Here is a 20,605-nt window from a genome sequence, read left to right as displayed (position 1 = left end):
GATCCTGTGGGAGCAAATACACCAAACTCCAACAGTGCCAGGCCTGAGCCGTGCCCAGGAAAGCCACACTGCTCTGTCACTAGAACCCATTTGTTACCCCAGAGTTAATTAACTATATAAAAAGTTAATTAACCATATGAAGAGAATCAAGTTACCAGGTATTTCCAGTCCCTGGGTCCCTCTGTGGGGACCCTGCAGTGCCAGAAGAGTGGAAGTCAGTGATGCAAACCTGCTGCTCAAGCTGCAGGTTCATCAATCAACTTCTCAACGAAAATGCATTTCCTGATAAATTCCACAGGAAGTTGCTCAGAAAGAGAGATTTCGGTTCAGTTCAGGCTCGTTCCACTTGAATTGAAACATCAAGTTAGAACCGAAGTGAGCTGTGTAATCTTGAGTTGCTCTGACGTTAAACTGTGGCTCACTCAGCCATGGAATATCATAAGGGAGTCGAGTGCTGTGTCTCACATCCATGGGCTGTGTGTAAAGCTGGGATTCCTGCAGGCTGTCCTAACTGGACATCCCGAGGCAGGAAGGATCCTGGTGCTGCAGGAGATGGTTCCTGGACAGCACACACGGGCTGGGGGACCTTGGAAAGCAAAACTCGGGGCTCTGCCTCAGGAGGCGGAATTCGGTCTGAGAAAAGCACAGCACGGAGTGTTCTTATACCCTGGATTCAAAACTTTCTGGTATTTTCCACTAATTTTGCTTTAGGTGGATTGAGATGGAAACTCTGGCTCCCTCCCCCTGTTCTGAGCCACGGGAAGGTTCGTCCCCTTCATCCCCTTCGCTGGGGGAAGCCAGAGATGCCCAGACAGAAGCATTGGTGAGTGCAGGGTGAACCTTTCCCGGCTGCACTTCCCAGTTGCATCCCTGTGCTGACGTCAAGGAGGGACCCTGACGTCTGCCCTGCTGCTCCCTCTGCCCAGCAATGCCAGCCCGGGGTACTCAGGATCCCCCAGCTCTGGCTCTGCTCCTACCCAGACCCCCCTCTCTGATGTCTGGGGCACCCCGGGGGGTTTGTGGTGGAAGTCACGGGGGTTGCTCTGAGGGGGCATCTGATGTCATCGTTCCTCAACAAACAGAAATAGCAGAAGTGAAATTGTGGAGTAAATTCCTGACCTTCAGAGGGGCACGGAGCTGGGATTCCTCGCCCAGCGGAGTTCTTCGAGCGGGCGCAGGGGATGCCCTGACAAACTGTCTCATGATTGTGATCTCACCACGAGGTTATTAACAGATCCTTATCCCCCGGGGGGAGGAAGCAATCTGTGCAGTGCCAGCTCTGATGGGGGTGTGCAGCTACCCACAGTGGTCCCCACAGCAGGGAAGGGCACAGCCGGTGTCACCGGGAACGCACCCGCCTCGTGCCCGCATCACGTATCAGGTGATGGCCTTGCTCTCCAGCTCTTTTTTTGAGGGAAAAAAAAGAGAGATTTACCAAGCTGGCATCTGCCCTGCACTAAAGCATGGACATCAGGAGGAATTTCTTCACAGAACTATGGCAGGGAGGGCACACGAGCACCAGTTGTGTCTAGAGAGGGTTTAAGCCTTCCCACAGAAGTGGGTAAACTGCTGGGAATTCCCACAGGGTATCAAACACTAGTGAGCAGCCGTTTAGGGAGCTGAAGAGATCCTGATTAGGGAGATAAAGCATTATGGCCCCTAAGAATAATTGAGGGTTGAAGTGTCCCTGACCATCCAGCAAACATCCTTCCTGTGAGCTGTGTTATCTTATTCAAAAGGTGGAAGGTTTAGCACCAATCCACTGCTGTCTTTGGAAGAAAACTGGGTATAGAAACAAAGAATAATCCCACCAGTGGTTGCTCCAGGCAAAGCTCATCCAGCCCTCTCTGTCATGGATATAGAATTTCTCATCCCTGGAATTGAAAAATAGTAATTAGAAAAAGATTTTTGTTGTTGTTACTGCCACTCTTTCTGGTTTGGCTTCTCCCCCCCCACCCCTGAAACTGGTGCCAGAACTCAAATGGCTTTTTCTCGCCTTTTTAACAGAATCGAGGGAACAAAGCAAATTGAAACTGGTTGTTGACAGAAATTACTGACTTCTGGAAGTCACAAGTGAAGCTGTACGTGATGACTTACAACAAAATAAGACACCAGTCTGATATGTGCAAAACCACTTCAAAAAACCCCTCGAAGGCTGTGGAAAAAGAAACGTCAAAGCGAAGGGAACTGAGAGCACAAACAGCGAGACAGCCCCGAAGCAGGATCCAGGCTCTAAAAGCCAAGTGCCTGATCCCATCTGGTCATCAGATCCCCCTGGGAGAGTTTGCCAGTCAGTAACACCCTGCAAACACAGGGGGGATTTCACACCCAGGGATCCAAGCCCTGGACTGAGTGTTCAAAGCCTTGGCCGGGTGTTGCAGCTCGGTGAAGGCACAACCAGTCCTGGCTGCAATGGCCCGGGATGGAATTGGTGCCTGCCTGGAAAAACACGTGGAATTCCAGCCCTCCTGTCTCCCTGATGTAACTGAACCCCCCCCAGCTTTGCATCCAGGCCCCTGGAGAGCACAACCAGCAGCTTGCAGGGTGGGGGGAGCTGAACTCAGAGCTGGGATGGTTGTGTTGTTTCGAGCCCTGAGCAGTCACACAGAGCACGTGCTGCCACAACTGCTGCTGCTGCTGCTGCTGGCGGGCACTGGTGATGCTGCACGAGGAAAGAGTAAGAGCTACTCACAGCTCACAGCCCAGGGTAGGACAGTCCCTCTCTGGGCAGGTGAATGGGGACTCCTGGTGGCAGCGCCTGCTCCGGCTCACACACCTCTGCCAGCACACAGTCTGCACCACTTCCATCTCCAGTCGGCTGTGAGGGGTTTTTTTCCTCAATATTTTGACAGCTGGGACTGCTGGGAATGCTTGTCAGTTAAGAGAATGAAGGGAGGTCAGCACAGGAGCAAGGACAGCGCTGGGGGAGCGGAGGTGGCGGCACGAGGGGTTGGATTGGTGGCCAGTGGAACGTTTGTTTGTAGCTCTTGATAAATTGAATTAAAAAGTAGCTTTCTAAAAAAAAAAAATAAACGGCAAGGCCTGCCTGGCTGGGGGTTCAGGGCAAAACCTGGGGGAAGGAGAAATAAACCATCCCTGGCTCCTCGGGATGGGGCAGGTACAGAGGCTGCACTTGGAGCTGGTGGGAAATGGGAAAACATCCCGGGATAGAGGAGGGACCTCGGCAAAGGCCTGAGCAGAGCAGGGGTCCGACCCTGCTCCACACATACTCTCCACCCACACCTCCTCCCTCTCAGGGGCTCTGGACCTGCTCCCCCGAGGCCCCCGAGGTGCAGAGGACGAGGTGTCTCCACTCCTGCCCTGAGCTGCACGAGCACAACACTCTGAATGGGCTCTGATTCCGACACACAGGCTGCCCCAGCCACCCCTCTGTGCCAGTGTTCAGGTTGGCTCTGATATTTCATCCCTGTAAAGCTCCATTAATCTGTTTTATTTCCTTCTGTCACCAGCATAATCCTCTCTGTAAGCAGTGTCTGCAGCTCGTTTGGCTCCAGGCAGAGCAGCTTGGCAAGACTTGTCCGGGTGATACACAAGTGATCGTTTTACCTTTTTTTTTTTGTTTGGTTTCTCCAGAAGCCTTTTTTTCTCCCCTGCTGCACAAACACGAGACTTTTGTCTTTCTCGGGAAGCCAAGCTCAGCCCAACATGTAGGTGAGGGGTTTGGTAGGGATTTGGGTGCGTGAAGCTCTTGGAGGCCCAGCATCTGGGTTCACTTCTCCTGGTGAATTGCTTCTGAACAACCTCACAAGGCACCTGGTTTATATTTTAACATCTAAATCCCTCTCAACATTTACCCTTTGGGCCCTGTACCCGTTACTGTATTCCAGTTTTGTAGGTCAGAAGGGTTTTGGGGCGATAAAATCTAATTATTACATTAACGCAAAAAAACCCCCAACTCCAAACCCCTTTGAGAACGGTTCTTTTTTTAACCCAGGCATCTTAATAACTTTTACCGAGCGTGTTTTTGTGGTGAGATAAAAGCATATTTCTGAGAACAACCCAACACAGGCTCAACCTCCTCCTGCAGAGCAAACCAGCAGCAGCACCGTGCTGGTGTCAGAGGTCACAACGCCCGACTCGGACTTGGAAACCCCTGGTTTTTCTTGAAGAGAAAAGCAAACCGAAGAAAACAACTCCCTTGCAAGATGCAGGGGTTTGGGGTTTGCCTCTTTGCTTCCCTGCCAGTCCCCTGGGGTGTGAGGGACTGGCCAGCCCTCAGTACCCTGTGTGGGACGGCTGCGCCCACCCACCGGCCAGACAGAGCGCCCAGGAAAGAGCTCCTCCAGTGAGCCCAGCAGCAAAGCATGAGGCCTCTTCCTCCTGGGAGAGTTCCTGGCCCTGCTGAGGACCTGCAGGTAGGCACAGGGGCCATCAGAGCTCCAGGTGGCTGCTCTGAGGCAGGGCTGGTGCAGGAGCACAGCAGAGGAGCCGGGTTTCTGCCGAGGCCGGTCCCTCTCCTGCACCAGGTCCCTGATGCTCCAGTCCCTTGTGGGCACCTCTGCCAGGCACCACAGGGCTGGCCAGTGCTCCAACACTGCCCACGGGCGTTTGTTCAGGTTCTCATGTGCTCAGAGAAGTTATTTCACCCCTGAAGATGACACCTACTCCACTCCCCCAGGGACACACCCTGAGCTGCACACGCCCGTCTTTGCCAATAATGAGTTATTTACATACACCTTGGGAATTTGGAGCAGATGAAAAGCACCTCCCCCCCCCCCCCCACCGCCTGCAGAACCCAGGGCTGCTGCAGATAAAAGCTGTTGCACAACAAGGGTTTGCAGCACCTCAGGTGTGGAGTCTCACCTGAGCCCTGTGGGGGTCGGCCCCCAGTCCAGGCAGCAGCTGGTATCTGTAAGAAATCAAATCCCATGTGTTTATTCTCCTCTGGCTTGAGATGGAGAACAGACGATGAAAGCTCTGAACCAAACACTGGCATTACCTTAAAAGACAAGAACAGACCACTGTGAGTTTTAAAAAAAAAACAAACGTTGAATTTTATTATTTTTAGACCATTTAAAAAAAAAAGACCAAAAGGATTTAAAAAACACCATCTCATAGACCCACTGCTCTGAAAAAAACACATCAATTCATTGAAGCATCACGTGTTCTCTCAGTTGTAAAGTCAAAAAGTTGCCTGGAGCTTTTGTTGCAATTAAATGTATTTTTTTTTTTTTTTTTTAGGGCTTTTGCTTATATAGGGCAAATTGTGGCCTTTTCTTGTAGTTCCCAGAGGTTCTGAAAGCTCATGACAAGCAAAACTACTATTTTTTATCATTTGTGCCTTATCAGTGACTGTCTGCTCAGAGAACATGTGCGTGTTTAAACGCTCTCCTGCTCTGTACTGTGCCAGGGCTCTGGCTGAGGCCACACCAGGGTCTCTTGGTAGCAAAAAAAGGAGTTAATTGGTAAAGAAAAGCAAAGGCTTGCTGAAAGGAATCCTGCACCACAGGAAAAAATCCCTGAAGATGTGTCATTTACTGCAAGACTACACTGAGTCCTTTGGAGCTGGATCTCCTGACACGCTGCACGCAGACCACGAGCAAGTTTCCATCACTGGAGAGCAGCTCCTCTAGAAAAACAACTAAGTTACACCGAAAAACCCCTAAACCCCACCTTTCAGCCTCATTCCAGAGCTGCTCCTGAGGACTGAAAGCCTTCTTTCAAAGCAAAGACCAGGGCAGCTGCAGCAGAACTTGCCCTGGGCTGGCACAGAGCGCAGCAGCGGTGGGACACAGCAGACTGCTGGATGAGGAGAGGCTCCAGGTGACATCAGGCCTTTGCTCCAAAGTAACATCAGCTTTAAATGCCTCAGTCGTGCAGACAAGTCAGGGCTGCAGCCTGGGTGAGACACACCTGCAGCTCACTGCTGCCACACAGGGACAGGAAGGGCCTTTGGAAAAACTGCCAGTCACTGCGGCTGTGGAAGGAGAAGGAAGAGAGAAGGCCTGATTTCTCACCTAAAACCAAAACTAAACCCAAATCTGTCTTTCTAGGGAAGAATTCCAAGTGATATAAGCCCCTCTCCACGCTGCAACAGCCGTGCCTAGACACATGAGGTTCCTTTTCTGCCTGCTGCAGGACACCCTGTACCTCCACAGGGCCTCTCACATCGCTACACTGGTAACCTGACGTGCCATCAACCCCCGGGGATCCTTTGGAGACAAGTGACAGAGGCAGGGAAGGTACAACAGCCGCGGAGCACGTTCTGAGATCACACAGTACTTCATGACAGACACAGTGGTTATTCCTTCTTGTCGCCCTCCTCGGCCGTGGGGTCCGCGGGCGGCTCCTCCACGGTCGCGCTGTTGCTCTCCGAGCCCGTGTTGCTGTCGCTGGTCCCCTCCTCGGCCGTGCTGTCCACGCCCTCCTGCCCGCTCTCCTTGTCCTCGGGGGTGGAGGTCCCCTCCTCACCGTTCTGCTGGTTCTCCGCGCTCTCCTCCGCGTGAGGCTCCTCTGGAACAACACATTTCTCAGTGTCACTCACGTGCCAGTGCGTCTGTTTGGGTTGTGCAATTAGGATTTAGCTGCGATAAATCCGAGTGCTCCACAGCAGTTATGCCACTTGGAACGTGCAGGGACAGGCACAGCTGAGGGACCTCAGCGCTGAGGATGCACGTGGTCCTGCCACAGCATCCTGATGTCACCCACAGCTGCCTGACCTCAGAATTCCAGCCATAGGAAAGCCATGTGCCTTGTTAAACCAGAAACACTGGAATTCAAACTCCTTGGTCCCCTTTCCTTACGCTCCTGCTGTTGCAGCAGTGACTCACGGAGGTACCAGCCACTGAGACCCCTGAATCCAGCAGCATTTCCTACTGCCATTGTCCAGAGCACAAAGCAGCTGGAAAATCTACCTGAGAGCAGCTGTTCCATCCTCCTTGCTAGACACGGATACTGGGACAAGAAGACAATCCCAGTTGCTCCCAGTAAACCAATGGCTAACTTTGGTTTAGAGAGCATTTTTTTCCCTTGGGTACATCACACACAAAGCATGGCAGGGGGCTCTGTGTGTTCTTATCCCATCCCCTCCCCTCCTAAACTGAGTAACTGAGTAAGAAAGCAAATGCCTGTGTTCACCAGGACGCAGTGAACTGTTCTCCTGGCTGAGCTGAGCCTCCTCAGGGACCCTCTGAGATCCTGGTAGGATTCCCCAGCAGGTGTTCAGGTGCAGTTACCTGTCTCCATTGGAGTGCTCTCCTCTTCCTTCTTCTCCTCCCCCTTGCTGGCTGCCTGCTCCTCCTCAGCTGCCAGGTTGTTCTGACTGCGCTCGGCTTGCTCAGCTGCTTCCTTTTCCCTTTCCTCCTGCCTCTTGCGAGCCTGTTCCTCAGCCTGGGCAATCTCAGCTGCAATCTTTTCCATATCCACTTCCACCTTCAGGCTGCATAACTAGCAGTTAAAAAAAAAAGATGAAAGCTCTTTTACTACCTCAGGCTGAAATACAAAACATCAAGAGACCCCAGTGATGAGTTCAGTGTTTCTGTGTGCAGATTGATTTGATGAAGGTTATATGAAAATCTTCAGTCACTAGGGAGATACAGGCATATTAACAAAAATAAAGGGGCAGGGGATAAATAAACAACGTAGAGGTTGTTATTTGAACACAGCCAAGGAGAAGAGTGTGTCCTCCACAGTGGCTTCACCTTCCTTCAGGTGCTCCTTCTCAGGCCCAGCCTGGAGGAACTCTTAAACTGTACTGGCCCCATGTCACCACTAAAGGTCACTGAAGGAGCAGGAAATCGTCCTGTGCTTTGTACCACCCACCCCAGGGCACTGCCCCAGCAGCTGGGTCCTTGCACACAACTAAACACAGGACTGACGCACTTGTACCAGAGGGGAACCAGCAGCTTCCTCAGAGTAAGTGAAGGAAAGTGAATTGTACCCTTTTAAGCTCGTTGTTGAAGGACTCTGTGCTTTCCAAAAACTTCCTCTTCTTTTCCTGGTGACGCTCCTCAATTTGCAGCAGCTCAGCTTCGAGTTTACGCTGGAAGTGAAATAAATGGCAAGAACTTCACTGGGCAGTCGCCTGAGAACTGGGTAAAGCTACAGCTGTGCACAAAAATATTTGTATGGGTTTATTTTTAAATATTGCTCTAGTACATAAACATCCTTCTGCCTGCCTTGATCTGACAGCCGACAGCTCAGAAGTTCATACTGAAAAGTATGAACAGTAAATGGGCCCATGCAGCACATGAGGCATATTGTAAATGAAGCTTCCAGCATCAAATGTGCACATTTTCTTTCCTGTTCTGCACCCCTCAGGTCTGGATATACACAGCCCACAGGTAGAGACACACTCCCACATCAATTACATTCTCATAACACAGACCACAATTCAAAGGAAAGAAGGGAAACCACCCCCTCCACCCTCCAAATAATCTGTTAATTAAAAACCCCAACACATCTCTATCTAATCCTCGTCTCTCTTCACCCACACTCACACTGACCATGCTGACAGGGTTCTTTTGGTAACACGAGTGTTTGGAAAATACAGGCATGTGCCCAGTCAAAGCTGGGTGAAACATGTAGGTGTGACCTCACCAGATTTCCTTGTATGAGTTTAACTTTCAATCAGAAATGTTACAATAGGGACAATTTACTGCAAAAAGAAATCGTTACAAACAAGGTAATGAGTTGTCAGGTACCTGAAATCACAACTCCACCTATTACCCAGCAGACTTTTGCTGTAATAATACAGAGGGCTGTATGTCATAATGTAAAGCTATGGAGTTAATACCTAGGGTATCCTACAGAACAAAGTGCAGTTTAACGTGATCCTCAGTAACAAAACAGCCCAGGTGGTGAAGTCTCACATCCTGCAGCTCCCAAGCAAACCTAGGGATTAGCTCTTGGAGTGCACAGAACATGACACCCAGCAAGAACAGTCATGTAAGCAATCAAATGATCCGAGACCTGGAGTCCAGCCCAACACCATCAGGTTTTAGCTGCATCCATGTCCTTTCTCTTTACCTGATGAACCATTAAGGACTGAACCTGGCGTTTCAGGACTTGCATCCTGGCCGTGGTGACCACGGAGCGGACGTCGGGCACCACGCTCTCGCTGAGGATCTCGCTGATGAGCCGGTGGTTGCGCTGGAACCGCGCCGTGGCCGTGTGCTTCATGGAGAACCCATCGTCGTAGTCTGCAACAGAGCCGGGGGGAACTGCTTCAGTGCCACATGGAGGGAACTGCTTCAGTGCCACAGGGAGGGAACTGCTGCAGTGCCACATGGAGGGAACTGCTGCAGTGCCACATGGAGAGAACTGCTTCAGTGCCACAGGGAGCCCCGAGGCTGGCACTGTACCCACATTGCCGCTCAGTGAAACCCCAGCGTGGTGTTGGCACGTCCCAGAGAGCACAGGAACACACACGGAGCACCAGGGAATGGGACAGCACTTCCCTGGCACAGCTCTCACAGCCCATTTCACACGCATCTCCCACAGCTGGAACTGGCACTGACCTAGTTACTGACTGCCTTGCTTTCCACATTTCCACAGTAAGAGGGGATATTAATACACCGAATAAAAGAACCATCCCTGACTAATCACGTTAGCAGAGCAAAACCCAGAGCAAAAGGCAAGCAGGACAGTGACTCCTCTGTAAACAACCTTTGTAGCACAGATCAAAACCACTCACTTTTTGAAACACTGAGGACTGAAAGCATGAAGCAGTGACACGTGTTTACACATCACTGAAAATTCAGAGGAATGTATTAACAGTATTCTATTTATTTATTCTATTCTATCTATTTATTAGTAAATGCATTTCTCTAAAGAGAAATCCATTCAGCAACAAGTGTGAATTATATCCCAGAACAATGTCACATAGGGAAGTCCAGAAGTTGAATTAACTTTACATCAAATATTCCTAATGGAGATGACCTTCTGACTATTCACAGGAATTTTAAGGAGAAGCCTAACACCATGCCAGGAGGTACTACCAGAGAAGAGAACTAGTTGAATCACAGTTTCTGTCCCCTTTGTTTCAAAGTGTTATGTTCAGTTTCTCATTGAGGTATCAGTTTAAACAAAGCAGAAAGAGATAATGGCTGGTTCTGCCCAAGTTCACCTGGTCCAGGCAGCACAGAACAGAATCTCAAGTCCCCAAGTTCCAGCCAGCCCAACACTAAATGTATTTACTTAAATGTTGCAATTACCTCACACAGGGGAAAGTGCTGTTTGCCATAAGGTTTATCTCAGAGGTGTGCTTTTACGAGGGGGAAGGAAAAAAAAAAAGGGTGTAACTGAGTACATTTTTCACCCTCAGGTTTCAACAAGTATTTCGTGATGAATTTAAAAGCAGCCATGAGGTGTGTGAGGCTGACTTTTCCCACTGGGTGGGGTGCATTTCCTTGCAGTCAAATAAACTTTCAGAATTTTCTCATCAACTTGTCAGCAGCAAGGGCACCTCACTCCCTAAACAATCTCAAATGACAGTTGCTGAACACATTGAAAGTTCAGGTGCTCTTAATCACACCTGAACTCTGCCTGTCAGACTTATGTGCTTCTGGTAATAAAAGCACAACATTCCATCCAAGCTGGATTAAATCAGGCAGCTAAGCCTTTTCTAATGCATGGGCTAAAGCTGTAAGCAGACTGATTTGGTTTGAACTGTAAGCATTACTTCACACTTAAATAAGAAGGGCTGGAATAACTTCTGCCACGGGTGCCACCTTATTTTTGGGAACAAAGTCAGCTTTGTCACGGAGTAAAATGCGATAATCAGTATCAAAGGCACCAGAACAGAAAGGCAGCCATGTGAGGTGCTGGGGAAGGCGAGTGGGGGTGGTTTTGTGTCTCTCTGCTGCTGGTCCTGCACTGAGCCCGCCCCGCTTACCGTCGGGGTCCTCGGCGGGCTGGATGCTCATGTAGGGCTCCCCCTTCTCCATGCGCGACTGCCTCTGCCGGCTCTCCTCCTCCAGCGCGGCCTCGGCGCGGCTCTTGGCGTTGATGTAGGCCAGGTAGGCAGGGGAGTTGTGGTAGGCCTTCATGGACTCGTTGTACTCGATCTGAAACGTGACCAACACGGTTTGATGGCACCGCCGGGCGACCCCCGGCCCAACACCACCACCGTGCCCCTACACGGGGACGCCCCGGCTCGTCTGCCTGACACACCGGGGACCAGGTTCTCCCAGGCTTTCTCTTTTACAAGTTAGAACTCCTTCCACAGTCCATTTGTGTTTTAAAAACACAGCTGGGCCTTTAGGTCCATTTCAGTTTTACTAACCCGAAAGTGTCTCAGAACAGCTTTGTTTTCTGAGATTGCAAATTCAAAACACCTCAGAACAAGGTGATGGACATTTATGATCAAACTCTGGTTAAGATATAATTAGCAAACATAAAATATTCTCAATAATTCTCTGGAGTTCTAACTAGATCTGTGATTCTGATTTCTTCTCTTTCCTTATTCCAGCATGTCATGAACCAGTTTTCAAAATCACTTACGATTTGTCCATTCTTTGGCCCATCCCTGCACTGGGATGACAGAGAGAGCTGCAGCCAGACTCCTGTCTCCTTCTGCAGCAGGATGGCAGCACTATCTTCACCTTCTTTGAAATACCTTCTCCCTTTGAATTGCTTTCTTTAATCTCACTTTTAAGATTTTTTTTATAGTGATTTAAGGTATTTCCAATGAAAAAGGAGATATAATCTACGATACTGTTAAAGGTACCTAAAAGTCTTGTTTTCTTTATGATGAGGACCAGAATCCTCCTGCCTGGGCACTGCACAAATAGAAACCAGCTGGCCCCTGCCCCAAGGAGCTTACAATCTAAACAGCATTAGCAAGGTAAAAGATAGAATTCCTGCATTTTTTCTTTCAGCTACGAGCACCCAGTTTGCAGTACTTCTCTACTGCCTTGGAATAGAACCAGCTGAGATTTGACCAGGTGTCCACAGCCCCAGATGCCTGCCAGGTGTAAACACAGCACATCAGCTGGACAGTTCTCCCCTTTGTACCTGAGAACCACAAGAACAGCCTTGTACAGGTGCTCAGCACTTACCAACCTAGACACGAGGAGCTGTCATCTCTTGTCATTAAGATCAATAAAACCAAAACAAAAGCACAAGAAAACCCTACAGGTGGTAGCATTTTCTATTAAGAAACAAGACACTAATGCCACAGTGTGGAGTTCCACCAGGTTACACCAGGAAAACCAAACCCCACGTGACTGGAAGTCTCTTATGAACAGCAGTAGTTGCAGAGCACCAGTTTTGAAAGAGGATTTTGGTGTTGAGACAATCTTTTCAATACTGATGTTGTACAATCAAATCCATTCATTAAACAGTTAAAATCGACACTCAATTATAAATACTTCATTTTGAATTAGGTCTAAAAACTGACCAGTCACAGTTGATGCACAGTTATTTAAAAAAAAATCTAAAAGACGTGTCAGGACAAACTTCCACTTAAGTTACATACAGGGCTCTCGTGAATGCCTCAAACACCCCTGCATGGGGAAGATGAATTTTTCTTCTCAGACCAGTTCCTAGAAGAATCAGCTGTAATAAACATCCCAGATTTCTTCCATTTACCTTTTCAGCTTCATATTCATTCAAATACTCTTGCTTCTCTTCATCAGTGAGATCTCGCCACATTCCTCCAATAATCTTGCCAATTTCCCATAACTTCAAATCAGGATTGGACGCCTTCACTTGGTCCCAGACCTTAACAGAAACAGCTGGAGCTTTACTAATGATATCTAAATACTTCCAAATTAAACATTTTATATTGTCATCTCAGTGTTCTTTCTGGAATCACCATGAAAAACAGGATTAAGTTAGGAATGAGTCTGGCTAAACTATCTGGATTATTTTCTGGGGCAGGAAGTCAGTAGGAAGCCAGCTACTGAACCAGGCAATTGCTGAGTGGCTTTGGTCTCATGGGAATATTGCCTTTAACCCTCTCAATTCTCTTCTTAAATGCACATCGCTGCATCTCGGGGAAAAAAATGCTACTGAGTAAACACATCCAGCAGTAGATTATGACAAAGAGACTGAGCTTTTCAGATCAGAATGTAACATTTCACAACATTTCAGTCTTGCTGATCAATCTGAGTTCCAACAAGTTCTGACTCCACCAAAAAGGTTTCTAACTTTATAGGGAAAAAAAAAAAAAAAAGGAGAGCTGCCAGTGTAATTTCTTGCTGCACCACTTGACTTTTTTTTTTATTTTTTTTTTTTTTTTTTGTGTGTGTTGATGTTTTTTGGCCTAAGACAGACAGGCTGGTAAAGATACTTTACCAGAAGTGGAAGAAATTCCTTCTGGCTCACCTGCTTCAGCCAGGCTGCCATGCCCTCCCCATGCCCCATCAGACTCCAGACTCCACAAGAGTCTCTCTCCTATTTCTGTCACACAGTTCACAGAATAGCGAAGCGAACGTTGCCACGGGCTAGGGTGGTGAAGGAGAACATGCAAAGTCCACTCATTGCTACTCTTCAGTCCAGCTACAGCACTGCACCAAGCCCAGAAAACGCAAGGAATACTTCCTTTATATAAAAAAGTTCTGTCAGTAAGTCACAGGAACTCCTGAATGTGGCGGGGTGGATCCTTGTCAGCAGACAGTGGTAGGAATTAGCATTTTAGCAATTTTTCCCCCCAAGAAATTGGCAACTGTGTGACCAGACTACTGCTGCCTTTGTTCTGCAGGGCAGACTCTGGACTTTACATCCCCTTAAGAGAGCGCAGGCTGTTAGGAGTCAACGTTTAGAAGCTGAAACTAAGATCATAGCAATTAATTGTTAGCACAAACGAACACTGACTTTATTACTGACGGACACGGCAATACCCACCTTCCGGCTGTACCGCATGTAGGGCATCAGGGGCTTGTCTGGGGGTTTGGGGGGCTTGGGAATGGTAATACCAGAGGAAGCCTATAAAAGAACCGGATAAATCCATTCGTTAACGGGATTGCTGGACAGATCCCACACGCTCTAGTGTCGGAAAACACTCGCTCTCGTGCATTCACACACCCCCACCACGAGAAGCAAACAACACCACCAAAAAAAAGAATGACCCAGTCTGTGAACAGGCACTAACTAGAGAGCTGGTCCTCACAGCAGTGATTTCCAACGTGAGTTTGCCCTTTTCTCTGTGAGTTTACAGGGCAGTAACTAGATAAAGCCTCTAAAAGGGCTCCGTGTTCTTAAAACTGAACTACACAGCTTAGGAACTGCCATGGAGACACCAACCCCAGCAGGCTGGCTTTTCTCACTTCTGGTGAGCAATTTATTTTATCTGCTTCCATAAATTTAATGTGGCTACTGCACAGGTGAAAAAAGATATGGAGAAAGTTTAAAAGCATTAAGTTAGAGATGTACCAAATAATTTTAGCAGTTGCCTGCAAAATTCGTCAGTGGTAATTTGGAGCCAATTAACAGACTCATATGATAAAAAGAAAACAACCCTATGCAGCCGAACTGCAAATGTGTGCTCTGCTTGTAGCCAAGCTGTAATTAATTGTCCCAATTAGCCTGTAACATGCTCCTGTGCTCTATCTTCCCTTGGCTTTGACGCTGTCAGGCACTGCTGGCACTACACAAAAGGACACTGAGCACCAACTGCTGCTGGAAAGCTGCTGCCTCCCCTCATGTCCCTCAATGCACAGAACACCCCACAGGGTTTCCTCCTAGAACAGTGCAGTGCCATCACAGCCCCTGCCAACTGCAGGGTCTGAAACCCTCCGCTCTTCCAGCACTTCCAGGAGTTCTGTTACATTAAGTGGGTGCATTTAAATAAAAATATAAAAGGTTCGAGACCTTTCAGGACTGTGGCCCATAGATCAAATACTTGTGTGTAGCCCCAGAAGGCCTGTGTTCAACATTCAGTTTTCAAATTTTAACTCCCCAACAGTTTTTTTGTTTTGCTGAATTTATGGAGCTCTATGAACAATGCATACAGAACTGTGTATAAATAATGTGCATGAGGTATATGCATCACCAAAATGTATACATAGATACACATACAGATGGGTTGGAAAAACATTAACGGAAACTGTTTAATGCTTTTAAATTAAGAGGGGTTTAAAGACACCATCCATATACTGGGATATGCATGGCAGAGCAGGCTGTGTATGTTTGTGACATACAGAAACAATGGAAGTTCTCAGACAAAACCTGACTTATTCTTGTGTAAGGAAATAGTGTCCGTTCAGTCAATTCCAGCTTGTAGGGGAAGGTCCTTTCTGCAAATGCTTTAACAAATAGAATGAACTTCATATGTGAAGTTTGAAAGAAGGTTTATATGAGAGGCATAAAAGGAGTACACTTCATTGAAAGCACCATGCATTTGGTCCTTGAGAAATCTCCGTATCACTTTCCAAACTGATCAGATGTTTTAAGGTACAAATCTTACATCAAAAAAACCTTAAAGTTTTGAGATATTAAAAAAAAAAATCAGGGATTTGCTCTGTTTCTGTTGTGTTATGAAAATGTTACATTTCCCCAGTCTATTTTTGTTTCCTAACTCCATCTGACTCTCAGCACTTCATCCGTGTTTGAAATGAAGCTGTCACCTCCCTCATCACTTGCCTCCTTCTCACTTTGTTTACTCTATGAAAAATGAATGTAACATCCATTTCCCACACACTGACACATTTAAGAGCTGAAAGGATTCTATTTTATTATCACCACACTTTTGTTGAAAAAATAATGACTGAACTTGGGACTGTGCAGTTATTACCAGTCTAAGCCTGGAAAGAATAATAAAAGCTTGCACCCCTCATATGGCTCAACAGGATGATGCAACAACTATCAACGATCTCCAGTTTGCAAAACGCTCTTCCTTATTTTTGTGCCAATGAACCTCAGCAGAATGAGCAGTTCCCTCCCTCCAACAATTCGTACCCAGCTACAGAACTCTTCCCTACGCATGCAGTGGTCACTGAAGACCACAAAGTCTGTCTTTTTTGGAGTTCTGCACCACAAACCATCACCAGTTCTCCCTGCTGAGTAGAAGCTCATTTTCCTGCAAAAGGTTTCAGAGTGAAGGGGGAAGGGGGGGAGGGTGGGGAATAAGAATCAGAAGTAAGTTGTTGTTTTTTTTAATAAAGAAGTGGCAGCAGCCAAGACTCTGAAGAACCTAACCCTAAAGCCATTTCTGGTCAATTCCTGGTGTTTGCTGGAGGATGTAATAGTTGATTCTCCTACCGTGACCCGGCTGTTGGTGCCCGGGTTCCCTCCCAGCCTGTAGTTGTTGTAGGCCAGATGGCTGTATGGATTGTATCCCACAAACCCTGGGGTGCTGGGCATTTGCTGATGGAAACAAATGAGACAAAAACACGAATGAGAAATGAGCTCAAACGAGGAAAACACAGAAATGAAAATGAACTGCAATATGGCATGCAAAAGCAACCAGAATTCAAACAAGCAATGAGGTGTAGCAGTCGGTGTCTTCCCAACACACACAACTTACTCCAGTACAAACCTAGTAAGGAAACAGGACTTTTAAGCAAATGTGTCACTGCAAATTTCTGTCTGAAGTCGGTGATTTTATTTCTATTAACTGCGTAACTTATTTAAACAAGCATTCTGTAAATCCAGCTCATTGCTAATAAAATTTTCCAACATAAGCCACCAAGGAATTCAGAAGACTCTCATATCCGAAGGGGGAAGGTTCCAGGGTGACACAGCACCCAGTGATGGGGCAGAAACCCCCTGTATCCACATTTACACCAGTGAAAATCCCTGCCTGATTTTCTTCCCAGCATTCTGCCTTCCCAACAAACGTGGAGGGGGGTGGAAATCTCTCAAAGCACCATCTGTGCACCACTGCCAGTGGCTGAAGACAATCCCCAGAGACATCCCTCTGTTACAAGGCAGACTGAGGAACTCTAGTTCTGCAAAAAGATCTACAGGTTAGAAACTACAGACTAGTCTGAACAGACCACCCAATCCAAGACAATTCAGAAGTTAATCAATACCTCTTCATTCATTCATGAAAGTGGATCAATTTGTTCTCACCTCAGTCATGTAGAGAAAATTCTGAGTTCTTTACCTTCCTCTCTCAGTAATCTAAGGACACTCAAGTGTCACTGGGTTCCCTGTATTCCCCTCCTCGCTTAAATTTCTACCTTTTTCCATTATCCCCCACTTCCCAATCAAATTTTGTTGGAAAAAATGGATCAGCTATTTAACAGTGACCGTGATTAAATCCTGACTGTCGTGGTCCTGTCACTCCATTAGGATTCATGAGAGCCTGGAGTGTTTTTAGACATTTAAGCACCATCCCCTCAGTGTCCCTCTCTCCAGCAGCCCCAGTAAACATTCCTAGTCTTTCCCTGGGATTTGCTGGCCAGATCTGTTCTAGACCACAGTTACAAAAATCCTACAAATTGGTTCAGGACTCCAAGAACCAAAGTATGACACACACAGACACTGAACAGAAGTGCCCTAGGAGCTGACTATGATGACTCTGAAGGTTTCAGGTAAAGGCAGACTCGCTGCAGGATTTTATTTCTTAACACACAAGTGCAGAGGAAAATTATCCTTTAACAGTCAGCCTTCAATAGAGATTATTGCCAAGCTTTTTAACTCAGTCACAGCAGCTGCCATGTGCTCATCTGTATGCCTGGGCTCATGACATACACACTCACTACTTCATAAGACACCATTTTACTGTAGGTTTTTTGTATTACCATAACAGGTTTTGAATATGTTGAACTACACCTCTTCAATAAAACCAGGTGACAATTGTAATCTCCGTCTGCTTAATTCTTTATTTCTGCAAGACAGGATTTAAATGTTACCAGTGAACTACCTTGCAACACATGGAGACTTTTTATTTCAGCTACAGTACTGGGACTTTGTTCACTGTAGCACCTGGAACTGGCTGTGGAAGAACAAGCAAGGTTATTTGGCTGCTTTATGACTTGCATTAACAGAGCACAGACCATCACCTGAAGGACTGCATAAAATATAATATAAATAGAAGAAAAGCTGCTTGTTAGACAGGCAATGCACATCACTGGCTGCAGGTGTTTCATGCACCCCTTCTGAAGGGTTGTACCACAGCAAACATAAACAGTTTAACATCTGTATCCATGCTACATCCCAAGGGAATCCCATGTGTGTGCACAGCTCCCCATGCAGGAATCCAGGGCTCAGGGTGGGTCCATTGTGTTCCTCCTAACCCTGGCACAGATCTATTTCGCTGTGTGCAAAATGAAAACTCTGAGCAAACTATGCAAACCAAGTTTTATTTGTGTGAATTTATGAAAACATAACTTGTATCTGTGCACTATACCATTTTCAAGCCTCTTTACTTGTAAAGTACAGCACAATAAATTTGAAGGATCACTTTCCATCTAATTCCCATCCTGCAGAGATCAGGGACACACTGTTGGGTAACAGTTTTTCAATCTTCTTAAGTTAAAAAAAAAATCACTACAGAATCTTTGCTCATTCTTCTGTACAGAGGATTTATCATAAAATCCAAACTATTCAGAAATGTGACCAAAGAGGAGCCTTTGCTTTCAAAGAGTTCCCTGCCCACAGCACACTGGTACTGCAGCACCTCTGTACATCCAGGAATGTCACTGGACAGGACTCAAAGCTCCCATTCATGTTTTCCTCAGTGTGATTCCACACCACTTTATTAGAAAGTAAAATACTTCCCATGTCCTAGACTCCAAAATACCAGTGATTTCAAGGAGTGCAAGACTGGCATCAGGAGTGTTTCGTTGCTCTGACCCAATGTAACAGGATTTTGCATATTCCTACATTCCACTGAAATGCAGATCAGGACAACAGAAACATTAAAAAAAAAAATGCACTGTCTGCCCATGATTTGGGCACAGGCTCAGCAGGAAGTTTTAGAATTAAATATGTCAGTTGGCTCTTAACTACTCCAGCACTGCTGCAACCCCCTGTGAATCATTTCAGACAAGTGACTGCTCACAGAAAATTCAGTGTCTGCAAGGTCCAGCCTCAAAGGTGAAACAAATTTATTCAGCTCCTCTTTCACAAAGTGCTTAAAAAAGAATGAGATTAATTTAAGCAATTCATATCACATTAATTAGTGCTGTGTTTCTGATACAGGAAGGTGATGCAACTCCATAATTATTGCTCTGGGAAGTTACTAAAGGCTCTGTGTTAATGAGAAAAATCACTATACTTACGGTTGCAGGAGCTGGGGTGGGAGGTGGGGCATAGGATGGCCTTTCTGTTAAGATAGAAATGTAAGCACATTTTTTTTTTCTTGAAAATCTGAACGAATTCTCTATAAGGCATCTGCTGTGGCCAACATTTTTAAAGCAATTTACCAAAATAAGACAGAAATTCTACTCCGAAAGACTTTGCATTTTGCCACTGAAAAGTGAAAAACAACACAAGAGAAAGAAAAAAAAAAAAAAGAAAAAATGAAGCCCCCCCTTTGCTCTAAATCCCAGCCTTTTATTCAGGCAGAAGACTGGAGAATCTGTGTGTGCATTTATATGCACACTAATTACAGGGAGGGAGAGCAAAAATGCAGTCAAACAGGATTTAGAAGCTGTGATATCTGGATTTCCTATGAAAACAATATGCCAGGAATCAGCCACAGCACGATTTAAGGCCAAGAGTTTAGTCAGGAATCTCTGCACTTCCTATATTTCCTTATAATGCCAGGAACAATGGGATTATCTCACAAACAGGTTCTCCTGAACCAGATCTTTAATTCATCAAGTTAAAGGAAGAAAAATCCGGAAAAAAAAAAACTTACTTGACATTTTGATAGTCAAATTTTCAGCCACCTGACATTATATTTGTACTTCTGCAAGACAAAAGAAGATCACGCCAGTGAGTGCTGTGCCTCTGCTCCCCCAGATCTTTGAAGCTTCAGTTACTATCGTTACCACTGATTCCCAAGGAATTCGCCAATTTTGGAATAAGGACAAAAGGGCATTTATAAGCTTAGGTGTTACCTCTTTGAAAAACTAATGGACTTTCCAAGGAATCCGGCCTTAAACAGCTGTGCAAGAACACGCAGGCTTAGATCACCTTCATACTAAAGGTTTTAAGCAAATATATTTTTTTCCCACTAAGGAATAAAAAACACACGCCCCATTATTTTACACTGACTCCTTCAGAAATCTGGTACTAATGCATAATCGACCAAATCGTGTATCTGGGCACATAAATAACCACCAAGCCCGGCAGCCGCGGTCTCACAGGCAGCGTTTAACCTTCCAGCAGCGAGGTTTTACACCAGAATGTTAAAAAAAACCCGCTGTAACGTGGTATTTTTTATGGCTTTCCCCGTGAAACAACGCCCCGGAGCCGCGGCCGGGCTGGCACACGGGGAGTTCGCGCCGAGCCCGAGCGGGCCCGAGGCGGCCGCGGGAGCCCCTCGGCCTCCCCGCCCGGCCCCGAAGGCTCTGCCGGGCCCCGCAGCCCCCGTTTTTCCCCCCGGGAGGGCCCGTCCCCCCCGCGCCCCGCTCGGCCCGGCCGGGCCCTCCCGACTCACCCGCGGCCGCGCTCCCTTTGTTCCCACGGCCCGGGGCGGCGGCGGCGCCTGCGCGCTGCGCTCCGCACTTTCGACACAGCCCCGCCGGGGGACCCCCCCCGCTCACAACGGCGGGGCCGCCTCGGCTGCCCCGCTCCCACCGGAGCC

The 20,605-nt window shown here is 47.1% G+C and overlaps 1 protein-coding gene across 5 annotated transcripts; it reads right to left on the bottom strand.

Annotated features, from left to right (window-relative positions):
• Positions 1–4,985: 4,985 nt before the first annotated feature.
• Positions 4,986–20,563, bottom strand: SMARCE1 (SWI/SNF related, matrix associated, actin dependent regulator of chromatin, subfamily e, member 1). Of its 5 annotated transcripts, none has more exons than XM_051794668.1 (11): positions 20,459–20,563; positions 19,715–19,765; positions 19,134–19,177; positions 16,165–16,269; positions 13,810–13,890; positions 12,553–12,684; positions 10,856–11,027; positions 8,989–9,161; positions 7,901–8,002; positions 7,197–7,407; positions 4,986–6,474 (listed from the first exon to the last, which is right to left on the bottom strand). In XM_051794668.1, the coding sequence occupies exons 2-11, from the start codon at positions 19,719–19,721 to the stop codon at positions 6,263–6,265; spliced, it is 1,239 nt and encodes a 412-aa protein (XP_051650628.1). In that variant the 5' UTR covers positions 19,722–19,765; positions 20,459–20,563; the 3' UTR covers positions 4,986–6,262. The 5 variants fall into 5 exon arrangements, with proteins under 5 accessions (XP_051650628.1, XP_051650629.1, XP_051650631.1 ...); XM_051794669.1 differs by lacking the exon at positions 20,459–20,563 and adding an exon at positions 19,917–20,019; XM_051794671.1 differs by lacking the exon at positions 12,553–12,684.
• Positions 20,564–20,605: the final 42 nt, after the last annotated feature.

This window comes from Manacus candei, unplaced genomic scaffold, assembly GCF_025592945.1.
Source record: "Manacus candei isolate 608988 ecotype Guabito, Panama unplaced genomic scaffold, ASM2559294v1 h1tg000040l, whole genome shotgun sequence".
NCBI lineage: Eukaryota > Metazoa > Chordata > Aves > Passeriformes > Pipridae > Manacus > Manacus candei.
This window is presented reverse-complemented; position numbering and strand designations above follow the sequence as displayed.

Coding starts and splice junctions, on each gene's coding strand:
- SMARCE1 (XM_051794668.1), bottom strand. Junction 16,270..19,133: donor CCACCCCAGCTCCTGCAACC/GTAAGTATAGTG, acceptor TGTTTCCATCAG/CAAATGCCCAGCACCCCAGG. Junction 9,162..10,855: donor GCCCGCCGAGGACCCCGACG/GTAAGCGGGGCG, acceptor GCTCTGTTGCAG/ACTACGACGATGGGTTCTCC.